This window comes from Pongo pygmaeus, chromosome 9, assembly GCF_028885625.2.
Source record: "Pongo pygmaeus isolate AG05252 chromosome 9, NHGRI_mPonPyg2-v2.0_pri, whole genome shotgun sequence".
NCBI lineage: Eukaryota > Metazoa > Chordata > Mammalia > Primates > Hominidae > Pongo > Pongo pygmaeus.
The window spans coordinates 118,937,397-118,965,395 of record NC_072382.2 but is presented as its reverse complement, the minus strand read 5'-3'; the positions used below and the strand labels follow the sequence as shown (position 1 = coordinate 118,965,395).

Sequence of the window (27,999 nt, the reverse complement as noted above, 5' to 3'; positions counted from 1 at the left end):
AAGTTTGAGAAGAGGGGGAGTTCAATAAAGTCTGGCTGGAGAGAGGGGCAAGGGGCTGGGGAGCCAGGAATCCCAGGGGTTTGTGGGGACAAACCAGCCACCCTCTCCTCCTGGGGCTTTTAGCTCTGATGGAACATGGGATCCAACCTTTCCTGAGGACCTACTCCACACCAGGCCCTTTGCAGTGCTCTCATTGAATACTCACAGCTACAGTGTGAGGGTGTAATTACATCCCCAGTTTACAGATGAGGAAACTGAGGCCCCGAGTGTGTCTTCCTCAAGGCCACATGGTGAATGGTGAGTGGCAGATCCTTCGCACCCCTGCCGACCCTCGTGGGTGCAGGAGAGGTGATGAGACCCACCCTTTCAATTGTACCACCCTGCTCAGGTTGAGAAGAGCTTTCAGTGCAGGTAGGTCTTGAGTTATATGCTTTAGTTGGGGCTGGGATTTGAGGGTTCAGCAGAAGCTGAGTCCAACTCCGGTCCCCATCCAGTGGGCAGTGTCAATAAGAGGGTCTCTCAGGCCTGACAGGGCCTGAGACACTAACGCAGGAGCAAGAGGCTCCAGAGGCTGGTATCATCCCTTCCTCCCTTTAGGAACAGTCCCTACCAGCCTGGAAAACAGACCAGCCTCTGTCACTCCACAGAGATAACCCACTCTCATCTTGCTTGTACCTGGCTTCAGGGATCTTGGGGAGAGATAAGAGGTTAAAAAGGTAAGACTAAAAGTGGGATCCCTGGACTGCCTGCTGTGGCACTCCCCTGCAAGGGCACCTGGTAGGGAAGACCTAACACTCTCCGCTACACACACACTGCCACACCTGGCACCACCCCTAGCCAAACAAGGCCCTAGGAGGGGGCTGCCAGGCCTGGCAGAGGAGGGGCCCGCCTCCGCAGTTCTGTCCACTGCAACCGGACGTGCTCCAGAGCCCAGGGGAGGCACAGCCATAGCACCTCCCAGTGGCACCGGCAGGAAAAGCAAGAAGAGGAGTGGGGCCCTGGCGAGGGGAAAGCCCACTCCTCCATCCCTGACCCTGCAGTCCTCTGGTTGTGTTCTGAATTCACCAGATTCCTTGGCCCCCAAATCATGTCCTCCTTAGCCAACTGAAGTCTAAATGAATCTTTCAGGGACATATCAAAACTCCCTCCTCTTGGAGCCTGCCCAGCTTCCATCACCCTCCTGCCTCGGCCTGCACGCTGAGCAGATTATAAACGCCCCATCAGGGAGCACTGCCTGGGCCTGTGGCCTGGTGAGCTGGGGGGCGCTTAGGTCAGAGGTGAAGCGAGCCTCAGTCTGGTGGGCGGGGCCAGGTGGGCAGAGACTGCTGTTCCTGGGGAGGTAAGGAGGGATGACTGCAGTGGGATGGCGTGGGAAAGGCTTTTCCGGGAACCGGCCTTTGTCCGGCACAGTGCCCCGGTAAATGTTTACTGAATTAATGCTGTTGCTAGAGGGACAAGAAAAACGGGAGAATCAAGCAGCTGCAGTTCCCAGTAGGGCCATGGCTTGAAGAAAGGGGAAATGGAAGACCTCCGCCTCTCCCCTCATCCTCAACAGCTCCACCCAGAGAGGGAGTGCAAACAAGCGCCCCAAGAACTGTGTCTGGTTGTTTATTGAATGCAAACTCATTCATAGAAAACGGAAATGCAACCATAGCATGGAGATGCTCTGAGAAAAGATCCAGACCCACCTCATCTCCCAGCCCTTCAAGCAGAGCTATAAAAACAAGTTTGGGAGAAAAACACATTCCCATCACCAAGGCAGAGGCCCCGCCTGAGCTCCCCCATCCTCGGCATCTGGAGTGGACCAGGTGGGACGAAGGGGATCCAAGGACCAGGGTGGCCAGGGCGCCCAGAGCTGGGGCAACTCTTTGTAAACTCCAAGGTTTCATAGGTATGTGTGTGCGTGACTAACACAGAACTTGGCTGAAGACTGGACGGAAACTCAGAAGCCAGCCCCGGGTCCTAGAGCGAGGCTAGGACTGGGCACGTAGAGGGAAACAGCACATCCCTTCCTGAAGCCCCTTTCTAAGGTAGGCACTGGGGTGCCCACAGCTGTGGAGGCAGAATGGGCTGAACTCTGTATCATCCCTCCTTTGCCCCTGGACATTCTTGGGCAGCGTCAATGGCACTGAAAGGCCCCCAGCTGGGGTTTGGCAGGACTAAGGGCCTGGAAAGAAGGAAGGGAAGGGGTGAGGCGCTTCTCCCTCCAGTCCTGGTGCTGGCATCAGTCTGGGGGCTGATGGGACGAAGAGGTGACCTCTGAATTCAGCCTCTTGAATCAGAAGGCGGTTCTCAAATTGGGCTGAGCGCATTGCTAGAGAGCCAGCCCTGAGCACAGGTCAGAGGGAAGAGAGTACGCACTGCCCCGGGCCCCTTGCAGGCCTTAGCACCAAAAGTCTGGCACCAGCTGGCCAACTCCCAAAATCTCATACCCCCATCCATCCTGACTGACTGGAATGGGCAGTGATGGCAGCCAGGGACAGCCCCAAAGAGAACTGGGGCCCTGATACAGGACAGAGATTCAGGCCCCAGACTAGGCCCTGGAGCGGGAGTATGGGAGGAAAAAGGGCCCTTAGGTCCCAGGCTGGGGCATTGTGGGGAGGAGGACGGGCAAAATGCAAGGCATGAAATGGGGAGGGTGTCCCTTCCATCCTTCCTCTTGCAGAGGGACAAATGGAGAGCCAAAGGACAGGGGCCCATGGAAGGCCCCAACACAGAAGAAAGCAGCAATTTGGCCAACATCTGGGGGTTCCAGGGCAGCAGGCCTCCTCCTTGGCAGAGGGCAGCTGCAAGGCTCCATGCCACCCCATGGCTGTCCCAGGCCAAGCCTAAGCTAGACCTGGCTGTCCTGCTGCCATCCAGTGCTGGGCAACGGTGCTGGGACTCATCCCCACAGCACGACAGAGTGCCCGGTCTATGACACAAAGGAGCTCAGGGCCCCTTGAGGTGAAGCAAAGGGCCCAGCTCCTGCTAGAAGACATAGATCTTGTCCCGCTGCACAGTATCCAGGTCGTCATCCAGTGTCAGCAACACCTGGGGGGTGGACGCCAGATCAGCCACAGAGAAGGAGGCAGCTGCTACCTTCACGTATCCACTCGGCTCGGCCAGGAGGCCCGCTTACCAGGAAGGACCCAAACATGGCGATGGAGGAGAGGAAGTGCCAGATGTCATGGTCGTCAAAGAAATCGAGGAGGATGCAGTCCCGGTTGTGCTCCCTCGACTCCGCAGGGGTTTTCTTGGGGAGCAACAAGAAAAACTGCCGAATGACCCTGCTCTGGCACGGCAAGGGCCAGACCCATCTGCCATCTTGCTCCTGGGCACCCCTCTCTCCAGCCCCAGGCAGGACAGCAGGAATTCTGACCTGTCCCTTTTCCTCGTCCCCACCCCTTCCCGATCTAAGAAATGGCCTTTGGTTACAAACTTCTCCCTGAGTTCACTGGCTTCTCTTCTCCTTTCTTTCACTCTTACCCTCCTCCTTCCTTCTGATTCTCTTCCCTTGACCTAAGAGCACAGGGTTGCAACAACCTTGAAGGCCTTCAGCTCAGAGATGGCAGAAGGCCTTCTCACCCACTTCCCGGCCTTGGACTCCGCCCGTGGTCTAATCTTTCTGCAGGCTCGTTGTTTTTTCCAAAGCACTACTGTCAGGTCACACCCCTGCTCCGGGACAGTAGCCATAACCTGTAGCACTCAAGGTCCTCCCTGCTCTACTCATAGAGCTCATCCATAAGCTCATCCAGGCTGTGTCTGTCTGTGCTACATGCTGAGGCCACAGACATAACCAAGACCTGCCCCACCCTCAGGGAGCTCACAGTCTGCTTGGCTCCCAAATGAGTGCATTCACTGACCTCCAAATCTGCCCCTGTATCATTACTAAGGTCACAGTAGGTCTGGGCCATGGGGCTCTTCCCCATTACCCAAGACTTTTTTTTTTTTTTTTTTTGAGACAGAGTCTTGCTCTGTTGCCAGGCTGGAGTGCAGTGGAGAGATCTCGGCTCACGGCAACCTCCACCTCCCGGGTTCAAGCAATCTCCTGTCTCAGCCTCCCGAGTAGCTGAGACTACAGGTGCCCGCCACCACGCCCAGCTAACTTTTGTATTTTTACTAGAGATGGGGTTTCACCATGTTGGCCAGGATGGTCTTGATCTCTTGACCTCGTGATCCGCCCACTTCGGCCTCCCAAAGTGCTGGGATTACAGGCGTGAGCCACTGTGCCCAGACCCCCTCACCCAAGACTTTTATAGCCCAGAACAAGGCCCACTTCTTCCAGGAAGTTTTCCTGGACTCCTAACTCGGAGAGACCCGTTAGTCCCCTGTCCCGTCTTGCCTGTGCCCTTCATTTCATGTATCACATCGTAAACAGCACTAACAGTCATGCACCAATAGTCCTTCTAGCCCTCTTCGGCTAGTTTATGAGTCCCTCAGAGACCATGTCAGACTTAGTTCTATTCCCAGAATTAAAGCCTGACACGTAGTAGGTGTCCTGCAAGGCAGAGAAGAGAGCTAAGCCTTGCTGGTTTCAAATGCCAGCTGTGCCACTCACTGGCTATGTGCCCTGGGGAAGTCACTTGGCCTCTCTGAGCCTCATCTGTCTCATAAGTAAACTGGAGCTATCTCCAGGCTGGAATGCTAGGAGGATTAACTGGGGAAGCCGCTATGACAGTGTTGGCCTATGGTAGGTGTCCCCAAATGATGTTTAAAATTTTTTTTTTAGAGACGTGGTCTATCGTCCAGGCTAGAGTGCAATGGTGCGATCTCGGCTCACTGCAGCCTGGAACTCCTGCACAGGCTATCTTCTTGCCTCCGCTTCTGGGGTAGCTAGGACTACTGGTGAATGCCACCATGCCAGGCTAATTTTTTTATTTTTATTTTTTTATTTTTTGTAGAGACGGGTTCTTACTAGAGGCTGGTCTTGAACGCCTCAAGTGATCCTCCTGCCTCAGCTTCCCAACATGCTGGGATTATAGGTAATCCCAGGCCCAGCCCCGATGTTTAAAAAGAGGACTGGGCACTTGTTGGCTCACAAGGAGCCTGTGGGTGAGTGCTCACCTGCCAGGTGCTGAGTCCCTGGAAGAAGAAGAAGAGCGCGAAGCCCCAGACCACGGAGGTGCAAACGATGCAGAGCAGGGGGATGAGCTTGATCCTTTCCCCACTCCGGAGCTGGGAGGGGCCAGGCAGGGACAGCAGTCTGAGGGCTTACCCCTATCCCACACCGCTGTCCCACCCAGCCTTCCCAGATTCTCTTTCCTCATGGCCTCCCAGGCCTTCAGGACTGCTCCTTGGATTCATACCATTCCACACAACCACAGAGCTCAACCTGCCACCACCCCGATGTCCACCCCACCTGGCCTCCATGTATCCAGAACCGTGTCGGGATAGTGTACTGGAGCAGGGGGCTCCAATCAGATTGGAAGGCAGGATGGTTTCTGGGGAAGCACCTGATCCTGAGAGGCCCACACCCTACCTCCCCTCAGCCCCTTCTGCATGGAAAGGGGCACTTACAACTGCAGCCTAAAATGCCACCTGTTTCAAGGGCCCTTGGAAGGGGCTCAGTAAATGGTCTTTGGGCTGCAGTTGGCTCCCAGGGGCCCATGCAAGAGGCTTTCGCCTCTCCCCTCCGCAACCAGCAAAGACGGGACAGAAAACTTCTCACTGCCCCTCAGTGCTGCCGGGCCCATCTCTCCCCAGATAGCAGAGCAGCTGACAGAGGGGGCTTGGCCAGCCCCACTCACCTTCATAATGATGTAGAAGGCGAAGTAAAGGAGCAGGTTGCAAATGCCAATGGCCAACAAGTAGGAGGCGAAATCATTGGGGCGCATGATAAGCCCATAGGCAGCCCTGGCAAGAGGGACGAAGGATGGTGAAGCAGGAAGGCCAAGGGCAAGGAAGTGCTCTTCCTTCCTTGCCCCGCCATGTTTTATTATGATGTTGGGCTGTGTTCAGAAGCCCACAGAAGAGTCTAGAAGCCCAGATGCCGAGAGAGAAGAGAGGCCAAGACCTCTCTTAGCCCCCATGTCTTATGCCCAACATTTGGAAGTTGTCCTCAGCCCCCAAGGCAGCCAGTGGCTGACCAAGTTCCCAGCTGTCCACCCAGCCAGGCCACTACCGCTGACCATACTCACAGCGACCAGTTGATGACGTTGCCCATGACCAGCAGCACCATGCGGTCCTGGAGGGAAGCAGGGACACAGGGACTGAGGGCAGGGGCAGGGAGGGTGGTGGAAGAAGGCCCAGCCAGCTGGTCCCCACTCTCCCCTGGGTCCTCAGCCCAGCCCCGCTCCCCCATCAGAGGGAAGAAAGGAGATGTGGAGAATGGAGCAGGGGAACCAGGCAGGTACCACGTAGAGCGGCCCGCTGCACTGCCGGATGCAGTCTGTGTAGAGCACATGGAGGATGCGGCGGAAGATCCCCGAGTCTGCAAAGAGAAGGGAGTGGTGCTGACAGGCACGGGGCACCCTCCTTTGCTGGACCCCTGGGATGTGCCAGCTGAGGAGCCCAGGCCTGATCTAATTCCTCACCCAGTGACTCCAGGGCCCCCAAGAAGACAGAACCTGAGCGTCTCCCATGCATCCGGGTTCCCGAGGCCCCCCAGGCCCTGCCCCGGGCGTGCCCTTACCCAGTTTCCAGCGGCCCATGTAATAGAGCTGCGTGCTGAGAAGCAGGGTGGCGATGATGTGAATGATGGAGAAGACGATCCAGAACGCCGTGTTCCCTTTGCCAAAGACCTGTCGGGAGGCCACCAAGGGCAGCGGTGAGGGTGCAGAGGGAAGTGGCTCGGATGGCCCACCCTTCCTGGGGCTCGCTGCTCAGCCAGGCTGGGACTCTGAGAGGGGCCCAGGAAGGCATCTCAGGGGAGGAGCAGGAATCTCTCATGCAGGAGGTGGTGGAGGGTGTGCACTACGTGTCTGAACGCACGTGCACCTTTCCTATCATACAGGTTGAGCAGAGCAGGTCAGGCCCTCACCACGCCCAGCACAGAGAAGAAGATGACAATGGCCAGGCAGGCATAGGCACTGTAGGCACTGGCATTGATGTCCGGGTGCCGCTTCTGGTAGAGCTTCAGCATGCAGAGTCCGGCGATCATGTACATGAACGATGTGTCTAGGATGAGGGACACGGAAGGGAGCTGCAGAAATGGCCACCAAGCCCCAGCAGAGAACTCCTGGCCCCAACAATCCCAGAGGAAGAGAGAGCCCTGGTGCCTTGCCACGGCCATGGAGTGAGCTGGTGGCGGGGTGGCACTTGAACTTCAGTTCCTTAGTTGTACCTGCCACATCACACTGCAACCCCACTGGCCGTCACCCAGAGTCTGACATCTCCTGAAGACAGGGACAACTTGGTCTGTGTCTTAGTCTGTGAGCACCCTGAGATCAGGGACCCCCTTTTATTTTTTTGGAGACGGAGTCTCACTCTGTCGCCCAGGCTGGCGTGCAATGGCGGGATCTCGGCTCACTGCAACCTCTGCTTCCTGGGCTCAAGCAATTCTCCTGCCTCAGCCCCACCGAGTACCTGGGATTACAGGCGTGCACCACCACACCCAGCTAATTTTTGCGTTTTTAGTAGAGATGGGGTTTCACCATGTTGGCCAGGCTGATCTCAAACTCCCCACCTCGGGCGATCCCCCCGCCTCAGCCTCCCAAAGTGCTAGGATTACAGGCATGAGCCACCGTGCCCAGCCAGGGTCCCCTTCTTTTTTTTTTTTTTTGAGACGGAGTCTCGCTCTATTGCCCAGGCTGGAGCGCAGTGGCGCAATCTTGGCTCACTGCAAACTCTGCCTCCCGGCTTCATGCCATTTTCCTGCCTCAGCCTCCCAAGCAGCTGGGACTACAGGTGCCTGCCACTTTGCCCGGCTAATTTTTTGTATTTTTAGTAGAGATGGGGTTTCACCGTGTTAGCCAGGATGGTCTCGATCTCCTGACCTCGTGATCCATCTGCCTCGGCCTCCCAAAGTGCTGGGATTACAGGCGTGAGCCACGGCGCCCGGCCAGGGCCCCCTTCTTAATTATCCTGTTTTCTTCAGTGCGGCACATGCCTTTACATAGGAATAGCTTGACAGACGAATGAAGCAGCATCTAGGTGCCCGTGTTCCATAGGCTAGGATGTGTGCACACCCAGGCACGCCAGCCTTGGAGTTTCCTACAGGGCTGTCTTAGCGATCCCTGTGGGTGACTTCGGGATGGTGAAAGACTCAGCCAGGTCCCTGCTGTAGGTTAAGCCAGAAAAGAAGGAGGCCCCACTCACCAAACTGGAAATTGGTATAGTTGGGGCACACATGATAGCAAGCACTGAGCAGCCCCTCCATCATCAGGGCTGTGCCCATGGCGTAGAACAGTCCAAAGTGTTTGGGGATCCCACATTCCTGTTAGAGAGAGAGAGAAGGAGAAGGGAAGGGAGGGAGGAAGTGAGGCAGAAAGGGAAGAAGGGACCCAAAAGAGGGACGCTAAGAGGAGTGGAAGAGGAAAAGGGGTGGGGTGTGTGTCGAGTGTGGGTGTGCAGGAGTGGGCTGGCCTGGGCAGGCTGGCAAGGGAGGGCAGGGCAGGGTGGGGCAGGCTGGGCTGGATGGGGTGGGCCAGACAGAACTGGGGAGGGGAGAGCTGGGGAAGGCACGGCCAGGCCTGCCCAAAAGGGTGTCCTGGAGCCAAGGCTTGAGGTCTGTGCTGGAGCTGAGGCTGCGGCAGGCAGGCAGGTGCTCCCTCACCAGGGCATAGAGGTCGTTGCGCAGCAGGGCCCGGTTGTGGTTGATCTCCCGTTGCAGGATGATGAGCAGGAAAAGCAGCCCCAGCAGGATGTACCCCAGGTTGCTGAGGATGTTGTTGAAGGCGCTAGAAGGGGCAACACAAGGCGGACTGCTTGGGACTCACACCCAGGCCTCTTCCCTAGCCCAGGCGGGCATTGCAAAGCCCCAGGCCCTGCCCCATTTCACCCTTGGCCTGGACAAGGGGCCTCCCAGCATGACCCCCACCTGAGATTGCCCAGTGGGTGGGCGCAGAGGAAGTTGTAGTAGCAGATGTCCTGATTCCCTGTGACATTCACCACCTGTAGCAGGAGCAGGGACAGGGAGTGGGTCTGTTGTCACACTCAACTCAGCCCACGTCCCGCCACCCAGGCCCCTTTGGCCAAAAAGAGCAAGTGCCACCACAGCTAGCAGGTGGGAATACACAGCACCGCAGGCACGTGCTCCTTCTGAGAACATGGATGCCAAGCAGCACAGTCGCTGTCCCCTCTCATTAGGCGTGGCTGAAAACCCTGAGGCATGACCGTGATGGAAGTTCTTGCCCCATGGGACAGAGAAAAGGGAAGGGAAACTGATGCTTACAAAGCCCCAGGACTTTGGTTTCATAATCCGCACAAGAAAGCAGGGAGGGGCTATCTTTAATGCGGGCTGCTCCCATTTTGCAGATGAAGAAACTGACACTCAGGGCTGGGAGGTTATGTGATTTGCCCTGGGTCACTCGGCTGGGAAGGCAGAGCTGGGATCTGAACCCAGGTCCTGTGATGGAACACCAGGGCCCCAGGCTGGGAGACTCTGCACTTTGGGGCGGTGTCCTAGGCTGTGGGAAAGGTGAACCCGCCCCGCCCTCTCACCGTCTGGTAGGTGATCACCAGCTGCACCACAGGAAGGGCATAGAAGACAGCAATGGTGGCAATGTTCCTGCGGAGCGGGAGGGTGGCAGTGAGGCGGGTGGCACCCAAGGCCGCCACACACCCACCAACAGCAGAGCCCCAGCCACTCGGCCCGCTCACCAGAAGTAAATCTGGTACTTTTTCCGCAGAACACGCTTGTCCTTCCGTGCCAGGTCAGCCACATAGAGGTATTGCTGGGGAGAAGCTGGAATCAGCCCCATTACTGCTACTCGGGAGAAGCTCCCTACCCCAGGTTAAGAGGTGGACAAGAGGGGCCTCCCTCAGACAGGGCCAAATTCAGGTGGGCAGGGTTCAAGGCCATCCCACTGCTGCAGCCGCTTAGATCAAGAGTGTTTGGCCAATCAGGCCGGAAGGGGTTGGAGGTCAAGTTAGCTTCCCCAGCATCTGCCCTGCCCCAGCTGAGCCCCTTCCTTCTGCTTCCCTAAATGCCACATCAGTGGGAACATGCTGGGGCGGGAACACAGAATGTCCCTTTCTCGGGAAACGCCTGACCAGGCCAGGCCCACGGGTCAGACCTTGGTACGAATGACATTCTTGTCGGAATCGATGTCGGTCAATGTGTCGTAGTCATCCTCCTCCACAGAGCTCATAGAGTCCACTCGGGGCCGAGTACCCACAGGTTCAAAGGAGCGGCCTAGAAAGGGCAGGGAGGGAGGGGTTGCACTGGTGGACACAAAACCCACAGTGGCCCTCGCCCATCTGAGGCAATTATAACAATTATTAAGCAGTAGGGAAGAGGCAAATTGTGGGCTAGGGCTCAGAGTTGGGGTGGACGTGGGCTCAGGAGCTGGGAGGAGACATCAGGTGCTCCTAAGTCCTGGGGGATGATGGTAGACTCTAGAAAAGGCCACCACACAGGGGCCGCTCTAGCTTTGCTCTGTTCCTGGCACCCCTCATGGGCTAGGGCCTCCCAGGCCAGGACACTGAGCAGACCCCAGGCAGCAGACACAAACAACAGGATTGAACTCGGCAAGTCATGCTGATTCAAGGGTGCCCAGCCCTGTGGGTTCTGAGAAGACACTGCCTTGGCTGCCACTGGGTTAAAGACCCAGTGGGCCTGGGGTGCAGAAAGAGTATTTCTCCTTTATCCAGAGGCCAGAATGTGACCTCCATGCCTGTGAGCCCTCCCCTAGCAGGCCAGGGAGTGAGGGCACTGGCAACGCAGACGATAAACTAGAACGTCCAGCCTGGAGGGAGGAGAGGCGCCAGCCCGCCAGCCAAAGGAGCCTGTGCGCTGCTGCTATCTCAGAAGACACAAGAGCGGGCAATTACTGGAATTACATGGGGAAGCCATGCACATAGAATCTTTCTGGCCCCGGAGCCGGCAGTCAACTGGAGCCGGCAGGCACTGATTGGCAAAACAGCCCTACCCCCACCCCAGGTCTACCCATGGGAAGGCACAGCTGCCGCATCTGGCCAGAGGGGAGGCGCCGCTTGAACTGGTCGTGCCCTTCGAAGGAAAGGGAAAGTTACCAGGGAACTGGGGCCAAGGAGGAGGGGATGAGGGAAGAGACGGGTTAGGAAAACAGCAGGCCCTTCCCAGGTTCCAGCATCTGGCAGAAGACGCAACCGCCCACCGTGACATTTTACCCAGACAACACCAGCCTGTACCACACAGCCCCTCCCAGCCTGGCCCACTCACCCTGGTAACCATAAGAGAGGTCCCCAGTGCCAGCGCTGTCAACCAGACCATCAGTAGATCCAGACACATTCTCTGCGGGGAACGATCAGTGGTGAGGCGGGAAGGAGAGGCCGCAGGGAAAGGGGCTCTGAGCATCTGCAGAGGGTGTGGGGACTGGAGGAGATGGCTCCCACTTTACCGCCTCGGAGGTGGTGGCCTAAGGAGACAAGGTCATGTCCCCCGCAAGCACGGTGCTGGCTTTGACACATACCAAAGGAGCCATAGTTGTAACCCTCATAAGGGGAACTGCCAGGAAAAGAATCAGCCAGGACTCGAGGGTGACCTGCAATGAGAAGTCAAGGTCTGTTAGCACTGGACAAAAAGAGAGGCCTAGAGCCAGGGAAAAGAACAAAGAAAGGTCCAGAGAAGACAGCCACAAGGAGGCCATGCCAACAGACGAGAAGCAGCACCTATCCAGGCAAACACACCCCACTGCTGCCACCACCACCCGCCCCAGCCCCCTGCCTGCCTCTCCCATGGAAACAGCGCCACCCTTTGTCTTCCCTAAGGAGAGAGAAAGTTCAAGAACAGGCACATCTAAGTTACCAGCAACAAAGACAACATCTGACCCGCCCACGAGCCCTCCAGACAGCCCTGTGCTCCACCCTTCCTCCCCTACTCTGGACTCCAGCTCCTCTGCCCACAGCACCTGGAGCTTACCAAGGAGAGAAGCTAAGAGAGAAGGTCCCACGCAGGAGGGAGGACAGAAAGAGAGGGAGGGGTGGAAGAGAGAGAGAAGGAAAGGTTAATAATCCCAGAGAGCGTGGGCCGCACTGCCCAAGGCAGGCAGACACCATCGCTAGACATGGAATAAACCAAGCGACAGCCTCAGCCTCTGAGGTGTGCATGTTAGGGGTGCATGGACATCATATCCCAGCCTCATTCCCATCTGTGGAGTGTTATCCCAATCTGAACATCCAGAAACCCCCAGCCCTTCCTCCTCCAACCCCTTAGGGAACAATCCACCATCCACCACTACCCTGCAAAACACAAAGCACACTGTGCCCGCCCCACCCAGGCCCCCTGGAGGTACCGCTTTCTGGGCAGGCTCGGTCAATGGCCACCAGCAGGGTCTTCTTCTTCTGCCTGCATGGACAGAACCCACAGGCCACCCAGATGGGACAGGACAAGGATCCATCTGTATGGGGCTGGCTTTCCTTCTACCTCTCCACTCCACTCTCATCCCTATGACCCTGTCCTCCACCCTTTGTCCCAGGGTTCCTCACAGGCTGGGGAGCAATATGGGATCTCCCTGCTTGGGAAGAAGGTTGAGGGGAGGAGATGGTTTCTAGAGAGGCTCATGGGTCACAGACTCTAACAGCCCCACCATCATCTGCTATGGATGGTGTAGATTACCCTAGGCTGGCTCAGATCCTGCCAAGTGATCTGCCCCACACACCTGCCCAACCCACCCAGACCAGGGGAGGGCCCAGCAGTTCCACTTTACCTCCAGTTCTCCCAGCAGGCCAGGAGGACGGTCAGCAGGTAAAAGGAGAGAAATATACCCAGGCAAAAGAGCATCCCACTGACATATGCCTCAGCTTCAAGGAGGAAACAGGAAAGTGGACAGGTCAAAACCTTCCACCACCTCCCATCATGGCACCCAAAGGCCTTCATGTCCTCCTCCACCCCACCCAATCTCTCACCCTTCTCCCCTCAAATGTAAGGCCCTACCCAGCCAGTATGAACAACTGGCAGTTCCTCTAATACACCAAACTCTGACACACTCCTATTTTTGCTCATGTTGCTCCCTGGGCTAGAACTTTCTCTTCTACTTCTCTTTTTTTTTTTTTTTGTGAGACGGGGGCTCACTCTGTTACCCATGCTGGAGTGCAGTGGCACGATCATAGCTCACTGTATCCTCCAACTCCTAGGCTCCATCCTTCCACCTCAGCCTCCTGAGTAGCTGGGACTACAGATGTGCGCCACCATGCCTGGCTCATTTTTTAATTTTTTATAGAGATTGGGTCTCACTATGTTGCTCAGGCTGGTCTTGAATTCCTGGCTTCAAGCAATTTCCCTGCCTCAGCCTCCCAAAGTGCTGGGATTATAGGTGTGAGCCACCGTGCCTGGCCTCTCAAAAATTCCACCTTGACTTAACCCTCAAACCACAGCTCAGGGACTGCGTCCTCTAGGAAGCTTTCTCTGTCCTGTATTTCCACAGTGACCTGTTCTTTGCTCACCACAGCTCTTAACTGCCTCCTGTTCCTCTAGACAGGACCCCGCCCCCACCAAGGACTGCTGCCTTAGCATACCACCTGGCATATAGGAAGTGCTCCATAAATATTTGCTGAATAAATAATCCATGTAAGAGAGGCACCCTGGCCGGGTACAGTGGCTCATGCCTGTAATCTCAGCACTTTGGGAGCTGAGGCAGGTGGATCATGAGGTCAGGAGATCGAGACCATCCTAGCTAACATGAGAAGGTGAAACCCCTTCTCTACTAAAAATACAAAAAATTAGCCAGGCATGGTGGCGGGCACCTGTAGTCCCAGCTACTCGGGAAGCTGAGGCAGGAGAATGGCATGAACCCAGGAGGTGGAGCTTGCAGTGAGCTGAGATTGTGCCACTGCACTCCAGCCTGGGCAACAGAGCAAGACTCCATCTCAAAAAAAAAAAAAAAGAGAGAGAGAGAGGCACCCTCTGGCTGGGCACGGTGGCTCACACCTGTAATCCCACACTTTGGGAGGCCAAGGTGGGCAGATCACCTGAGGTCAAGAGTTCAAGACCAGCCTGGCCAACATGGTGAAACCCTGTCTCTACTAAAAATACAAAAATTAGCTGGGCATGGCAGCAGGTGCCTGTAATCCCAGCAACTCAGGAGGCTGAGGCAGGAGAATCATTTGAACCTGGGAGGCGAAGATTGCAGTGAGTCGAGATCTTGCCACTGCATTACAGCCTGGGTGACAGAGCGAGAGTCCATCCCAAAAAAAGAAAGAGAGGCACCTTCTTTCCCCTCCTATCACAGTCCCTTAGGGCCCCATTTAATCATTCAGTAAATATTTATTGAGCACTGAGTAGGGGCCTGGTACTTTCCTGCTAATTTTGTCTGCTAATTTTGTGCTAGCCCTCATAACTTAGTGAGATTAACTGGACAAATTTTACTCCCTCTGTTATAGAGACAGGGAAACTGAGACTCAATCTTATAGCAGTGTTTCAATGGCAAATTAGGATATGTTTCTGAATATGAGATTAAGAAACATCCTTCAGAATAAATAAGATTATAACTATGGTAAAGCAAAATTAAAGCTCTTTCTTACAATCAGGTTACACTGCTGATAAGTGGCAGAAAGTGAACTGGACCTCAGTTCTTCCATCTTTAGTCATGAACTCTCTGTACCACATCACACTGGAACTCACCTCCCGGCCCTCCCCATCTAGAAGCCTGCCAAGAATACTCCCCATTCCTACCCCACCAGCATATCTGCATCCTCATCACCCACTTCAGGGCACACCCTATATCCCAGGTCTGAAAGGAGGAGCCAGAGAGGCTTGTCCATCCCCACTCAGCCACCTGCACTCACATGTGACTGCTTGAGACACCAGCACTGACAGGGTTTTCTGGCGGTGCCCTTGATCAACCGGTTCATCTGGAAGTAAAATGTCAAAGTGGTAAACTAGTTGCCTGGAGCTTGGCTAGAGTCAGTGGGACCAGGCCTTTGAGAGACTGGAGCCAAAAACCCATGTCCTATCAGGTCCACCAATCAGCCACGCAGGCTCTTCTTGCTCCCAGAAAGTGACCAAAGCCCTCCCCATCCCTAGCCAGGCCCATGGCACAAAATGTACCTTCTACGAAGGGGTAGAAAGGCAGGGAGCCCCCGCAGGCTTGGTCTTCGGTCTTCACCACCACCACCACATAAAAGCTGTTGCTGGGGAAGTCTTTGCGCTGCAGGATGATGATGATAAATATCATCATCATCATCATCATCATCATCATCATCATCATTCTTTTCTGAATACTTGTTCTGGGGCCAGACATTATGCTAAACTCTTCATAGATATATTTTACTTAATCCTCACAAAGATTCCTTTCTTTTTTTTGAGACGGAGTTTCGCTCCTGTTGCCCAGGCTGGAGTGCCATGGCATGATCTCAGCTCACTGCAACCTCCGCCTCCCGGGTTCAAGCGATTCTCCTGCCTCAGCCTCCCAAGTAGCTGGGATTACAGGCGCCCACCACCATGCCCAGCTAATTTTTATATTTTTAGTAGAGATGGGGTTTCACTACGTTGGCCAGGCTGGTCTTGAACACCTGATCTCAGGTGATCTGCCCGCCTCAGCCTCCCAAAGTGTGGGATTACAGGCGTGAGCCACCACGCCCGACCTTTTTTGTTCTTGAGACAGAGTTTCACTCTTTTTGCCCAGGCTGGAGTGCAGTGGTGCGATCTCGCCTCACTGCAACCTCCGTCTCCCAGGTTCAAGTGATTCTCCTGACTCAGCCTCCCGAGTAGCTGGGATTACAGGCATGCGCCTCCGTGCCCGGCTAATTTTTTGTATTTTTAGTAGAGACAGGGTTTCAGCCTGTTGGCCAGGCTGGTCTTGAACTCCTGACCTCAGGTGATCCGCCCACCTTGGCCTCCCAAAGTGCTGGGATTACAGGAATAAGCCACTGCGCTCGGCCCTCTTATTGTTACAATGAATGAAGTAGGTATGACAGCCAGAAGTGGGTACTCTACTCTTTCCCATCCCCAAGAGCAACTGGGATTATGGTTCAACTCTCATATATATCAGGGGACTCAAAGTCACAGGGACTGGAAGGCCAAAGACTCAGTCGTGTGTAGGATAGGAATGGGCAGAGGAAGAAGAGCTCAAGTTTGGAAAGTTACGCAGCTTATCGCCCAGCCACACCTCCCACGTGGCCACGTGCATTTCCTACCTGTACAGTGATGGCCGCCTTCTTGGTCATCGTCTGGTACATGCCGATGAAGGCTACATTGTTGTCCAGGTCATAGACAGGACACTGCAGAGGGGCGGGAGAGGCAGATGGATGGGAACCTGGCCTGCCCCTCTCTTTAGCAGCCCTGCTGCCTGCTGGGGAAGAGCAAAAGGGCAGGCAACTTACCAGCACATCCTGGATGGAGATGACTGAGCAGGGGAAGGCCTTGTTGGAGGTCACCTTGACAATTACCGAGTCCACGCCTTCAGGGAACTCATACTTGAAGTACTGAGGGTGCAGGAAGGAAGGGAGAGCCCCATCTCATGAGGATGCTCTCTTGGCCCCTCTAGAAGGGAATAGTCCCCTATAAGCGAGGACCCAGAATCCTCTGAGGGGTGGGCAGCGGAGGCTCTCTGGGGAGACACGCCTTGACCATAGCAGCCCCTTTCTCTGTATACCATTCCCTTCAACCTCAGCAGGGCACTCAGCGGAATGCCGGAGAGTCTCTGCACAGTCCCATGCTGTCTGTCCCTCACCATGTCAGGGCCAGAGCTCCTGTTTCCAGAGAGCCCTCCATGGAGAAAACAGCCAATTCAAAAGGCCAAGCAAAGACAGCTGACCACTCCCATTCTCATATTCAAGCTCCCCCATTTCTCCTCTCGAGCAATCAACAGGGAGATGTTACCTGGGGCTGTGCTGCTGTGGTATTGAAGCTGAACTGCTCCCCAGTCCTGCAGGGCAGAGAAGAGCCCCCACCAGTCACTCCCAGAGCCTGGGGAAGAACCAGCCCCCGTGGTCCCCTCGCCCCACCCTGCAGACCTGAGCACAAAATCGTCCATGCGGCTGACCCGGAGCTGGTATGTGGTGTTGACTGGCGACAGGGTGGACACATCCACATAGAAGAACTGAATCTCCGACTCATTCTTGGTGGGGGGCTGACACAGGGTTCGTTCCACTTTTTGGTAGAGGTACTTGCGCTGAAACCTATGTCCCGAAGCAGGGAGATAGGATGTGAGCACTGTCCCAGCCGGCCTGCCCCTCCAGAGGAGCGAGGCCCCACCTCCCCTGGTCTGGTCTCCACCACCTCCCTGAGAGGTACACAAGCTCCCGGCTGGCAGGACTCAGCCCTTGTGCTGTTGACCAGCCTCATGGCCCAGGGAAAGGGGAGGAGAAATGGGGGGGCTCCTGGTTGAGGCTCCAGCCAAGGACTGGCCTAGGCCACCCCGCTTCCCTGACGCCCAGATCCTACTCACATCCCTCGCAGGATTAGGGGCACCTGGAAGGACACCACAGCCTCCTTCTGGCGGACCACAAACAGCAAAGGCGCCCCCTTCTGCTTGTTCAGGACGTTCACAGACACACGCACGCCCTCTGTCTGCAGAACGACATGGAAATGCCTCTCAAGCCTCTGCCACCAGGGACACGTGGCTCCAGAGACTATGAGCCCTGCCCTCCTTCATGCCAGCTACTTTGGTCTTTCTCCATCTTGATCGGGCCAGGGAGTCATCTCTGCCCCTTCTCCTGCCAGAACAACCCCCAGACTCCAGGAAAGACCTGTGCTGAGTGCAGCTCCTGGCCGGCAGACATGTGCAGGGCAGCAGGACCCAAGCAACCGCAGGGTCTCGCCCTCTGCCAGGCAACATGGTGGAGGCCTTGGGAGTCTCCAGGATACCCCATTCCTATCCATGTGCACAGGATGCACAGGCCTGCACACACAAATGTGTACACACACCCCCACACACGAAGACACAGGAGAGCAAGAAGTGCTCCTCAACCTTCCTGTGAGCTAGGAAGCCAGCAAGAAGCTCTAGTTAACAACTAACCTGGAGCCAGAGCCCAGAGGGGATGAGGAGGGGTAAGTATTGAAGGCCATGTTGTATACTTAGCTCCCACCAAGAGACAGGGCTGTGGAGAAGTCACTTTACTTCTCTAAGCCTCAACTTCTCTCTCTATAAAATGACAGCCGGGTGCGGTGGCTCATGCTTGTAGCACTTTGGGAGGCCAAGGCAGGAGGATCACCTGAGGTCAGGAGTTTGAGACTAACCTGGCCAACATGGTGAAGCCCCATCTCTACTAAAAATACAAAAATTAGCTGGGTATAGTGGCAGGCACCTGTAATCTCAACAACTTGGGAGGCTGAGGCAGGAGAATCGCTTGAACCCGGAAGGCGGAGGTTGCAATGAGCTGAGATCACACAACTGCACTTCAGCCTGGGCAACAGAGTGAGACTGGTCTCAAAACAAATAAAAAATAAAAGATAAAGTGATCTTCACCCTTGGAGCTATGAAGGAACATATATAAACAATGGGAGCTTAAGGGAAAAATAAAACTAAATCGATCTTGGAATGCTTGTTATTGGGCTGCTGAAACCCAAGCCCTAGGGCAGCATTTCCCCAAAGAGTAAAAACCACAGCTCTCCAGTGCCTTTAGATATGGGAAAAAAAGGAAGAAAGGACTCCAAGCAGAAAGAGATCAAACTTCAGAGAACCAGGCACTGGGGGCAGATCCTGACCTGCCATAGAAACCAAACCACTCCCCGTTCTGAAAAAAAATCAGATTCCCCATTCTCAACTCCATTGCTTCCCAGTAAACGGCAGTCATGGAGAGAGAGCAAGAGACCCGGGCACGAGATCACACAGCCAGGTTGCAAGAATTCTCCCAATCTCAGCTCTGCCTGGGGTCTAGACTTCCCACACTAGCTGTGTCTATTCCAACTCAGGGACTCACCGCTGGGGAAGAAACCAAAGAGAAGTCAGGGTGAAGTGGATTTTTCACAGTGGACAAATTCCCCTTCTCTTCCCACCCAACTTGCAGTTGGCCTTATAAAACCTCTGTCACCCTCAATTTACAAGGCCAGCTGGCTCTCCCAGGCAGGAAGAGGGCTGGGAAGCCCTGCATTCATCTCCCTGGGGAGTCTGAGATGTAACTTGCCTGCACAGAGCTTTTCAGTTCTGGGCCAGTCTCATTCCCCTGAGGTTTTCTGGGCAAGCCCAGTAATAAGCCTGTTTCCTCTCCCACCCAGACCCCACAGAGCTGTCAGATTCTGGGGTTTAGGGTAGAGAGCAAGCCATGTGTGCTCAGACCACAACTGATGGAAGAATGGGGGTGGAAGAGAAGATGGGAATGAGCCAACTTCAAAAACTGCCCAGCTGGAGCTTCAGAGAAACATTGGTGGCAAAGGAAGGAGGACTGGTCAAGAGGCTCCAGTGTGGTTCTGGAAACTGGGAACCCAGCAGGACGGCTCGTTCATGGGGCCTCCCAAAAGGGTAGCGGGGCGGCAGAATCGCCTAGCCCTCGTCGGCTTCCCCACTCGCCTCTGGCCCCCCAGCCCCCAGCCCTCACCCTGTTGCGGGTCACAGTATGGTTGAAGGTGTAGATGTTGACCAGCTCGCTATTGACCTCGTCCACGTAGGTGCGCTCAAACTCGGCGTCTTTCTGCGAGACGTTCTTGGGCCCCAGAACCCCCAGATGGCTCTCGACCGAGGCCACCAAGAGCGCCAAGAAGGGCAAGCCCAGAGCGAACATGGCCCCGGCAGGGCGGCAGTGGCAGCGGTGGTGGCGGCGGCGACGGCGACAGGCGACAGGACACCTCCGGGACAGGTTGCGGCTGCGGCCGCAGCTTCCAGCATCTCACCAGGACCAGAACTTTAACCCCGGCCTGAGATTAGGAAATGTCCCCTCCCAAGAGCCCCGGAGAGGCTCCCAGGGTCCCCGCAAGGGAGGGGGTGGCCGGGAGGGGTCGGGGAGGGAGGGGATGCGGGCTACGGGAAGGGGGTCCCAGCTCGCGAGGGGCTGAGTACGACCTGAGATCCTGGAGCCCCGGGCCAGGGCCGTGAGAAGGAGGGCGGCTGGTTGCCGGGAGCCTGGAGACGCCGGGAAAGGGGAGGGAGGAAGAGCCTGCGGCGGGGGCTGGCCGCGGAGGGAGGCGAGTCGCAGAGTGAGGGGCGTGATAGGTGGTAGCTACCCGACGCCGTGCGCGGCTGCGAGTTTTCCGAGGTGCTGGCCCTTTAAGGGCGGGCGGACGCGCCGCCCCGACGCACGAACACTGGAAAGTGAGCTGCGCCGCTGGGCGATAAACAGCAGGGCTGCTGGCCCGCCCGCTGACGTCAGGGGAAACTGACACAGATTTAAAGGACCAGGTCCCGCATTTGCCCTTAAAGGGGCTGCAGCTGTCCAGCTGGAGGGGAAAGCCTGCAATGCCTTCTCCAACTCCTACCCAACTCTCTCCCGTGATTTTCACCATCTCTGAAACTCACGTTGGAATAGGCAGATGTTCTGTTAAGAATCGCCAAGTGTTGGGTTCTTGCTGAACAACTCTTACCTTTGCTCAAACATTCCCCCACCCCCACCACCACCTTTACAACTAACATCGTCCATCCCTGGGCCATTTTTTTCTCCGGGGATCTTAAAAAATGAAAAACTCGAAGGATTAGGAAACAGGACGGTGGCCCTACCGGCGGAAGGGAAACGGAGGCAGCACTACAGGAGGAATCCCCATGCCCTTCCCACCTCCCTCTGGAGGGGCCACACAACTGCAGGGACGGCCTTCCGAGCTTTCCAAGCTTGCCGGGCTGTTTCCCCTCTTCTCTCAGAGGCAGTTACAAAGCTCATTGAAAGATACTGACCTTCAGCGTAAATTGGTGAAAACTTTTCTACAAAATATTTTGGCACTGTTTCAAGAAACTTGGAGAGCTTTATACCCTTTGATCCAGTAATTCCACTTCTGGACTCTATCCTAAGGAAATAGGAAGCACAGATAAAAATACGTGGGCAGCTACGCTTATCACTGTGATATTTATAATATAAAGCAAAAAGGAAACGACTTGGATATCCATAATTAGGGATTGGTTAAATGCACTATCATGAAGGCATCAAAAATGATGCTTAGGACTTCAAAGGACACGTAAGCAGAGAATTCAGGATATGACACTAAATAAACAATATATAGGGCCAGGTGCCGTGGCTCACGCGTGTAATCCCAACACTTTGGGAGGCCAAGACAGGTAGATCATTTGAGGTCAGGAGTTCGAGACCAGCCATGGCCAACATGGTGAACCCTATCTCTACTATAAAAATACAAAATTAGTGGGGTGTGGTGACGTGTGCCTGTAATCCCAGCTACTGGGGAGGCTGAGGCACGAGAATTGCTTAACTCTACGAGGCGGAGGTTGCAGTGAGCTGAGATCGTGCCACTGCATTCCAGCCTGGGCTGCAACAAAGCAAGACTCTGTCTCAAAAATAAATAAGTAAATAAAATCGTATATATTCCAAATACATATAGCCATGCACAGAAAAATAGAAAAAAAACTGTACTAAAAATTTAGCAATGTCTCCAGAAAGCAGGGCAAATTTTAAAAATAAAATTTAGCAATAGTTATCTTTGAATTACAATTTAAAAAATAACACATATTGTATATCATTTTCCTTTAATTCTAAAAATATATAGTACCAAAAAATAAAAAATAATGGATTGTGAGTGGTTCTTAAATTTTATTTTTTATACTTAAAAAGATTTACAAATGTTCTACAATGTATATATATTGCTTTTTTATCTGTGGGGGGGTGGGGACAGGGTCTCGCTCTGTTGCCCAGGTTGGAGTGTAGTGGCACAATCTCAGCTCATTGCAACCTCTGCCTCCTGGGTTCTAGCAATTCTCCTGCCTCAGTCTCCTGAGTAGCTGGGATTACAGGCATGTGCCACCACGCCCAGCTAATTTTTGTATTTTTGGTAGAGACAGGGTTTCCCCATATTGGCCAGGCTGGTCTCGAACTCCTGACCTCAGGTGATCCACCCACCTCGGTCTCCCAAAGTGCTGGGATTATAGGCATGAGCCACCATGCCTGGCCACATATATTGCGTTTATAAGACAAATTAAGAAAAATTGGACTTTTTTTTTTTTTTTTTTTGAGATGGAGTCTCACTCTGTCGCCCGTGCTGGAGTACAGTGGTGTGATCTCAGCTCACTGCCACCTCCGCCTCCTGAGTTCAGGCGATGCTCCTGCCTCAGCCTCCCAAGTAGCTGGGACTACAGGCACCCGCCACCACACCCTGCTAATTTTTTGTATTTTTAGTAAAGCGGGGTTTCACCATATTGGTCAGGCTGATCTCGAACTCCTGACCTTGAGTGATCCACCCACCTAGGCTTCCCAAAGTGTTGGGATTACAGGCGTGAGCCACTGCGCCCAGCCAAATTAGACATGTTTAAAGGAAAAGAAATGTGGCCACCTCTGAAGCTGTCAGACATCCTAATAAAGCCACCCAGATCAGTGCCTTGTCAGAGTTCTCTCAGCTGGCAGGATTGCAGCAGTCTCAGCTCCCAGCCCTGCCCAACTATCTGGAGCCTTGTTCCAATGAAGACTATTTTACCTTATGATCAGTTAGTTATATTTACTCATTCCTGCAATAAATATTTAATAAGCATCCACTATGTGCCAGGTACTGTTGTAGTAATGCTGGGCAAATGGTGAGTGGGGGCATTAGTTTTGGGCCCTGTCCAAGCACAGCATACTTGAGGATGAAGACCAGAAGTGAGCTGCAGCAACTGGTGAGCCCTTTGGAAAAGGGCTCACCAATTGGAAAGTCAGCTGGAAGATAACCTTAGGGGTTTCCTTGGCCAACCCCTCATTATACAGATGAGGCAAGTGACGCTCAGAAAAACTTCAGCCCATTAGTACCTCACTAGACTCAAGTTTGCACTTTGGTCCGGTACTGTTTCCAGCACATCTAGGCGAATATGGATCAGAGAATCCTCAGGATGACAAAAGAGGTTTCTTCCTCATGAGCCCTCCATGCAGTCAGCTGCCAAGTTTGGAGAATCAGTGTAGGATTTCCACAGTCCATCTGGACTTTTCGTTCATGGTAATCCTGCTCATCTTGCCAGTAAATAATCTGAAACATTAAGAAACACTCGTGATACATTGCCCAGGCTGGTCTTGAACTCTTGGCTTCAAGCGATCTGCCTCAGCCTCTCAAGTAGCTGGATTACAGGCAAGCACCACTACTCCAAGTTGGCCTCATAACTTTGGGGCAAGATGTGACCCTAGGCCTGTTTTAAATGCACATCTGGAGTCCTACTTCACACTTAATTCATCTTGGGAGGTGGAGCCCAGAAAACTGCAATTTAACGGGGCACTCCAGAAGCCTGCTATGCACAATGAAGTTTGAGAACCACTGCTCTGGAACCAAACAACTGTGGACTATCACTCTTTCTGTTTGCTTCCTTTCCCCTGGCAATATCTGGAGAGAAATCCCTCCAAGCAAACTCTGAAGGGATCCTTCCCTTTTGCAAGGTCTCAAGACTTAACTTTTGAATCGTCAGGACCCTGGGTCTACAGAGTGGGAGGGCAGCAACCGCAGATGTTCTTGCTGTTCCCAGGTCTGCAGAACTTTCCTCGGTCCCTCTGCCCCACCCTGCCAGGGAGGGAACAGCACAACTCACTTATGAATAGGTCCTTTCTGAGGTCTGTCCACTGGGAGAGAATGCCTTTTTGTTGGCTGCAGCAGTCAGCAAAAAAGGGCAGTGGTGGGTCTCAAAGCCAGACTTGTGAGCACACAGGGGAGATGTCGGGGCCTCAGGGATGTGATCTTGGCCTTGTGCACAGGTCCAGCTACCGCATTGCCTGGCATAATATACAAAGAGCTCAACCCTAACCCTGACCCTCAAGCGGTCAGGGTGGGGCCATAAGGCTCATTTGACTTATGTTTCCCTGTGGACCACCCTTCCTGAGCCTGAGTGTTGAATGGACCAAAGAAATGGGACCATTCAACACACAGCCGAGGAGCTTGCTGGACCCATGAGTCCAGCTCCATTTTAAGTCACAGGGGATTTATGAAGTTTGGGGTGAGAGGACAGGGAGGAAGCTTCAGGTGGCTAAGGGGTATTGTTAAAATGACCTGAAAATGGCCTGGTGCAGTGGCTCACACCTGTAATCCCTGCACTTTGGGAGGCTAAGGCGGTTGGATCACCTGAGGTCAGGAGTTCGAGACCGGCCTGGCCAACATGGTAAAAGCCCGTCTCTACTAAAAATACAGAAAATTAGGTCAGGTGCAGTGGCTCACGCCTGTAATCCCAGCACTTTGGGAGACCGAGGTGGGCGGATCACCCGAGGTCAGCAATTCGAGACCAGCCTGACCAACATGGAAAAACCCTGTCTCTACTAAAAATAAAAAATTAGCTGGGCGTGGTGGTGCATGCCTGTAATCCTGGCTACTTCGGAGGCTGAGGCAGGAGAATCGCTTGAACCCGGGAGGCAGAGGTTGCGGTGAGCTGAGATCATGCCATTGCATGCCTGGGCAACAAAAGTGAAACACCATTTAAAAAAAAAAAAAAAAAAAAAATGGCCGGGCACGGTGACTCACGCCTGTAATCCCAGCACTTTGGGAGGCTGAGGTGGGTGGATCACCTGAGGTCAGGAGTTTGAGACCAGCCTGGCCAACATGGTGAAACCCCATCTCTGATAAAAACACAAAAATTAGCTGGGTGTGGTGGCGGGCGCCTGTAATCCCAGCTACTTGGGAGGCTGAGGCAGGAGAATCACTTGAACCCGGGAGGCGGAGGTTGCAGCGTGCGACCACAGGCCATTGCACTCCATCCAGCCTGGGCAACAAGAGTGAAACTGTCTCAAAAAAAAAAAAAAAAAAAAGACCTGAAGACTGCACTAGAGCAGGATTTTGTAAGAATCACAGTAAATGGATTAGCTGAATCCAATCAAATTTTTTAGGAACCTGGGAGGTAGGGAGTAGCCATGCGTATGGGTGGGAGACAGAATCAAAACAGATTTTAGAATCATGTAATGGTATAACTTTAACCCAGAAAAAAAGGATTCAAAACCAACCCCTCTGAAGGAAATGAAGCTGAAGCTTTCTGTTTTCACTGTGATTATAAAAAGGGCTGTTTTTTCATTTGGTGTTTACAAAGAATTGTCCCAGACATAAGCAGCTCCAGCAGTAAGAGTTCAGCACTTCTTTCCATCATACAAGTTCGGTTCTTTCCCAGGGCTGCCCTTGTGTCTGGCTCTCTTCCTGCAAGGACTGCAAAGACTGCATGCATGTTAGATTGGGAATCAGTTAAAGACACAGGATTTAATCTGCCATACTGGGGAAGGTCTCAAACCTGTCACATGGCTTCATGGTATTATGGAAAAAGCAAGGACTTTGAGGTCAAAAAGTTCTACAGTCGCTGGGAGCTGCGGTGGCTCAGGCCTGTTGTCCTGGCACATAAGGAGGCGAGGCTACGTGTTTGAGGCCAACCTGGGCAACATAAAAACCTCTCATCCATTCAAAGAAAAAGAAACAAGAAAAAAAAAGTTCTACAGTTAAATCCCTGCATTGTGTGCTTTAGGCAAACCACTTAAGCTTCCTGAGTCTTTTGGGAGCCTTGTCTGGACTTGGTCTCTACTGTCCTAAGTACTCATAGTGGAGCTAGGCTTCCCTGCATTCACCATCTTACTGTCTAAAGAACAGGAAGGGAGACAAAGGAGATAAGCTCTGACGGAGTGGGCAGTACTTTCTCCTAGAGATAGGTCAGTCACTTTCCATTTCCTAAAACTGGGCTTTCACCATTCACACTGGGAAATATCTGCAATATACTCAGGCCCTGCATCTGGTTCCCTCTGGCCACGTGATGAAACCAACATCAGAGCTTTCCAGGAAACAAAGCTGGTCATCAGGTTGCAGAAAACAAGCAGATAAATAATTGATCGTCTCAAATCTCTGCCTCCAAAGATCACAGATAAAAATGAGCCAGCTCTCTTATTTCAAGAAAGCTTGGGTCTTTGGCTTAGAAATCAGAAGACAGGCGGCCGGGTCCGCGGTGGCTCACGCCTGTTATCCCAGAACTTTGGGAGGCTAAGGCGGGCCGATTGCCTGAGGCCAGGAGTTCGAGACCAGCCTGGTAAACATGGCGAAACCCTGTCTCTACTAAAAACACAAAAACTAGCCAGGCGTGGTGGTACGCGCCTTACGCGCCTGTAATTCCATCTACTCAGTAGGCTGAGGCACACGAACTGCTTGAATCCAGGAGGCGGAGATTGCAGTAAACCAAGATTGCACCACTGCACTCCGGCCTGGGCAACAAAGCGAGACTCTGTTTCCAAAAAATAAAAACAGAGTAGGAGCTAGACCAGCAAAGGGGTAAGAGCATATTCCAGATAAGGGGCTCCCAACTATGGGCAAAAACATAAAGGTAAGCTCAGTGCTCTTGGCAGGAAAGTTCAAAGTAAAGGGTGGAAGGTTACAAATTAGAGGCCAGGTCATGGAGACTGTTAGATGTTACATTTAATGGCTTGGACTTGATCTTTTAACTCAGTGGTTGACAAGCAAGCTGCAGTACACTGATGTGTTATGAATCCACTATAAGCATGCTGCCAAAGCTTGACCAGAATGTAAAAAAAAAAAAAAAAAAGTATATATGTATTATATATAGTATATATGTATTACATATAGTATATATGTTATATATAGTATATGTATTATATATATAGTATATATGTATTTTATATATACGTATTAATTAAGCTAGAATCAACCAGCAAGTAGGCAAAAGGCATAGCATAACATCAGGCCACAAAGATTATATGTTTAGCAAAACATTGAAGATCTTTGCTTTATGGCTATGTAAAAACATGTCATTGGGTTAAGATTTCATCTCTGCCATGGCTGGAAAATAAATTAGGGGATGGATTCTCATGTTGGTTTATCCAGTTTTCCCCTCAAGTACAGATGCTGGTGAGGGAGCTTTTTCTTTCTTCCACATTACTACCTCTTCCACTCGTTCTGGGCCATTTAAAAGGTTCACATTGGGTAATCCAGATACAGTAAAGCAAAGCTTCAAGATCCAGGCTGCTTTCACTGCTGCTGTGTGGCCTGCAAGCAGCTGACAAAGGCCTCCAGGGGTGTGGGTGGAGAGGAACTTGGTGTGATGAGATACTGGGGAGGGGGGAAGGGTAGCTAGAAAAACAAAATGTCTCAATTTGCCTCCAAATTTTTCCTCCTAAAGCAGCAAATCATTTTAATCCGATAGTACACCACTGAGGTGAACAGTGATAAAGCAAATGATGCAAAGATCACAGAAACTTTTAGCTGCCAAGGAACATCATACTGGCATACCAACTCACTGTAATTATTGCTGGCCTGGTGGTTGCTGGTGTGTCATCAGGACAGGTCCTGATCGACCAGTTAACCGACGACCCTTGTTCTAGTCTCATTATCTCTGAATAAGAGTATTTGGAGGTGGCTGCTTTACCCTGGGGACATAAGGGTGATAAATGAGTCCGTGCTCAAGGTTCATGTCCTCTATGCTGTAGTAACACCGTATTTTTTTTTTCCGAGACAGAGTCTCACTCTGTTGCCCAGGCTGGAGTGCAATGGCGCAATCTCGTCTCACTGTAACTTCCACCTCCTGGGTTCAAGCAATTCTCCCGCTGAGCTCAGCCTCCTGAGTAGCTGGGATTACAGCGTGAGCCCGGCCAATAACACCGTATTATACTGAGACTGATGACATTCACCCAGTTCAGATGAGGTGGTCCACAGCCTATAATCCAGACTAATCTATCTGCAAAACTATTCCAATGTAATGGAAAAGAGTAGACTTCAAGGATGGCAGTTGTGCTTTCTGAGGGGTCCTTATACCTACTCATCCCACCCTACCATCCTACATGCCCAAGAAGGTAGTGATGAGTCAGCCTGGTGCATTCAGTTCCACAGTAAAGAAGCAGGATGATCTAAGTATCCAATTTCCTTATGATAAGGCAGGGAAAAACCATCCCTTTTTTTCATTAGAATCCAAACTATGATAAAGGAGA

The 27,999-nt window shown here is 53.1% G+C and overlaps 2 protein-coding genes and 1 long non-coding RNA gene across 8 annotated transcripts in view; 1 reads left to right on the top strand and 2 right to left on the bottom strand.

The window, feature by feature from the left end:
• Positions 1 to 25: 25 nt before the first annotated feature.
• Positions 26 to 1,808, top strand: LOC134740284 (uncharacterized). Its single transcript, XR_010127650.1, has 3 exons — positions 26 to 411; positions 598 to 716; positions 1,556 to 1,808. It is a non-coding gene; the product is annotated as an uncharacterized LOC134740284 (long non-coding RNA).
• SIDT2 (SID1 transmembrane family member 2) lies at positions 1,593 to 20,284 on the bottom strand. Of its 4 annotated transcripts, XM_054439929.2 has the most exons (27): positions 19,540 to 19,731; positions 17,451 to 17,572; positions 17,017 to 17,181; positions 16,883 to 16,928; positions 16,384 to 16,485; positions 16,198 to 16,281; positions 15,110 to 15,209; positions 14,848 to 14,913; positions 12,771 to 12,864; positions 12,357 to 12,409; positions 11,535 to 11,606; positions 11,285 to 11,356; positions 11,030 to 11,092; positions 10,158 to 10,276; positions 9,742 to 9,815; positions 9,583 to 9,649; positions 8,960 to 9,033; positions 8,696 to 8,819; positions 8,239 to 8,356; positions 6,962 to 7,098; positions 6,614 to 6,722; positions 6,336 to 6,412; positions 6,120 to 6,166; positions 5,730 to 5,835; positions 5,047 to 5,157; positions 3,122 to 3,235; positions 1,593 to 3,033 (listed from the first exon to the last, which is right to left on the bottom strand). In XM_054439929.2, exons 1-27 carry the CDS (start codon positions 19,720 to 19,722, stop codon positions 2,971 to 2,973), a joined length of 2,562 nt encoding a protein of 853 aa, XP_054295904.1. In that variant the 5' UTR covers positions 19,723 to 19,731; the 3' UTR covers positions 1,593 to 2,970. The 4 variants fall into 4 exon arrangements, with proteins under 4 accessions (XP_054295904.1, XP_054295905.1, XP_063527561.1 ...); XM_054439930.2 differs by lacking the exon at positions 11,030 to 11,092 and having other exon boundaries at positions 19,540 to 20,284; XM_063671491.1 differs by lacking the exons at positions 11,030 to 11,092; positions 19,540 to 19,731 and adding an exon at positions 18,310 to 18,411 and having other exon boundaries at positions 1,593 to 3,235.
• A 2,588-nt stretch (positions 20,285 to 22,872) lies between these two features.
• The window catches only part of PAFAH1B2 (platelet activating factor acetylhydrolase 1b catalytic subunit 2), a 32,027-nt gene continuing 26,900 nt past the window's right edge, over positions 22,873 to 27,999 (bottom strand). The window contains exons 6-7 of one of the 3 annotated variants that reach the window (XM_054439939.2): positions 27,313 to 27,441; positions 22,873 to 23,086 (exon numbers count right to left, since the gene is read on the bottom strand). In XM_054439939.2, coding sequence (XP_054295914.1) covers positions 22,937 to 23,086; positions 27,313 to 27,441 — 279 coding nt within the window. In that variant the 3' untranslated portion in view covers positions 22,873 to 22,936. Of the gene's footprint in view, positions 24,122 to 27,312; positions 27,442 to 27,999 lie in introns of all 3 variants that reach the window. The other 2 variants (XM_054439943.2, XM_054439944.2) reach the window with 2 other exon arrangements.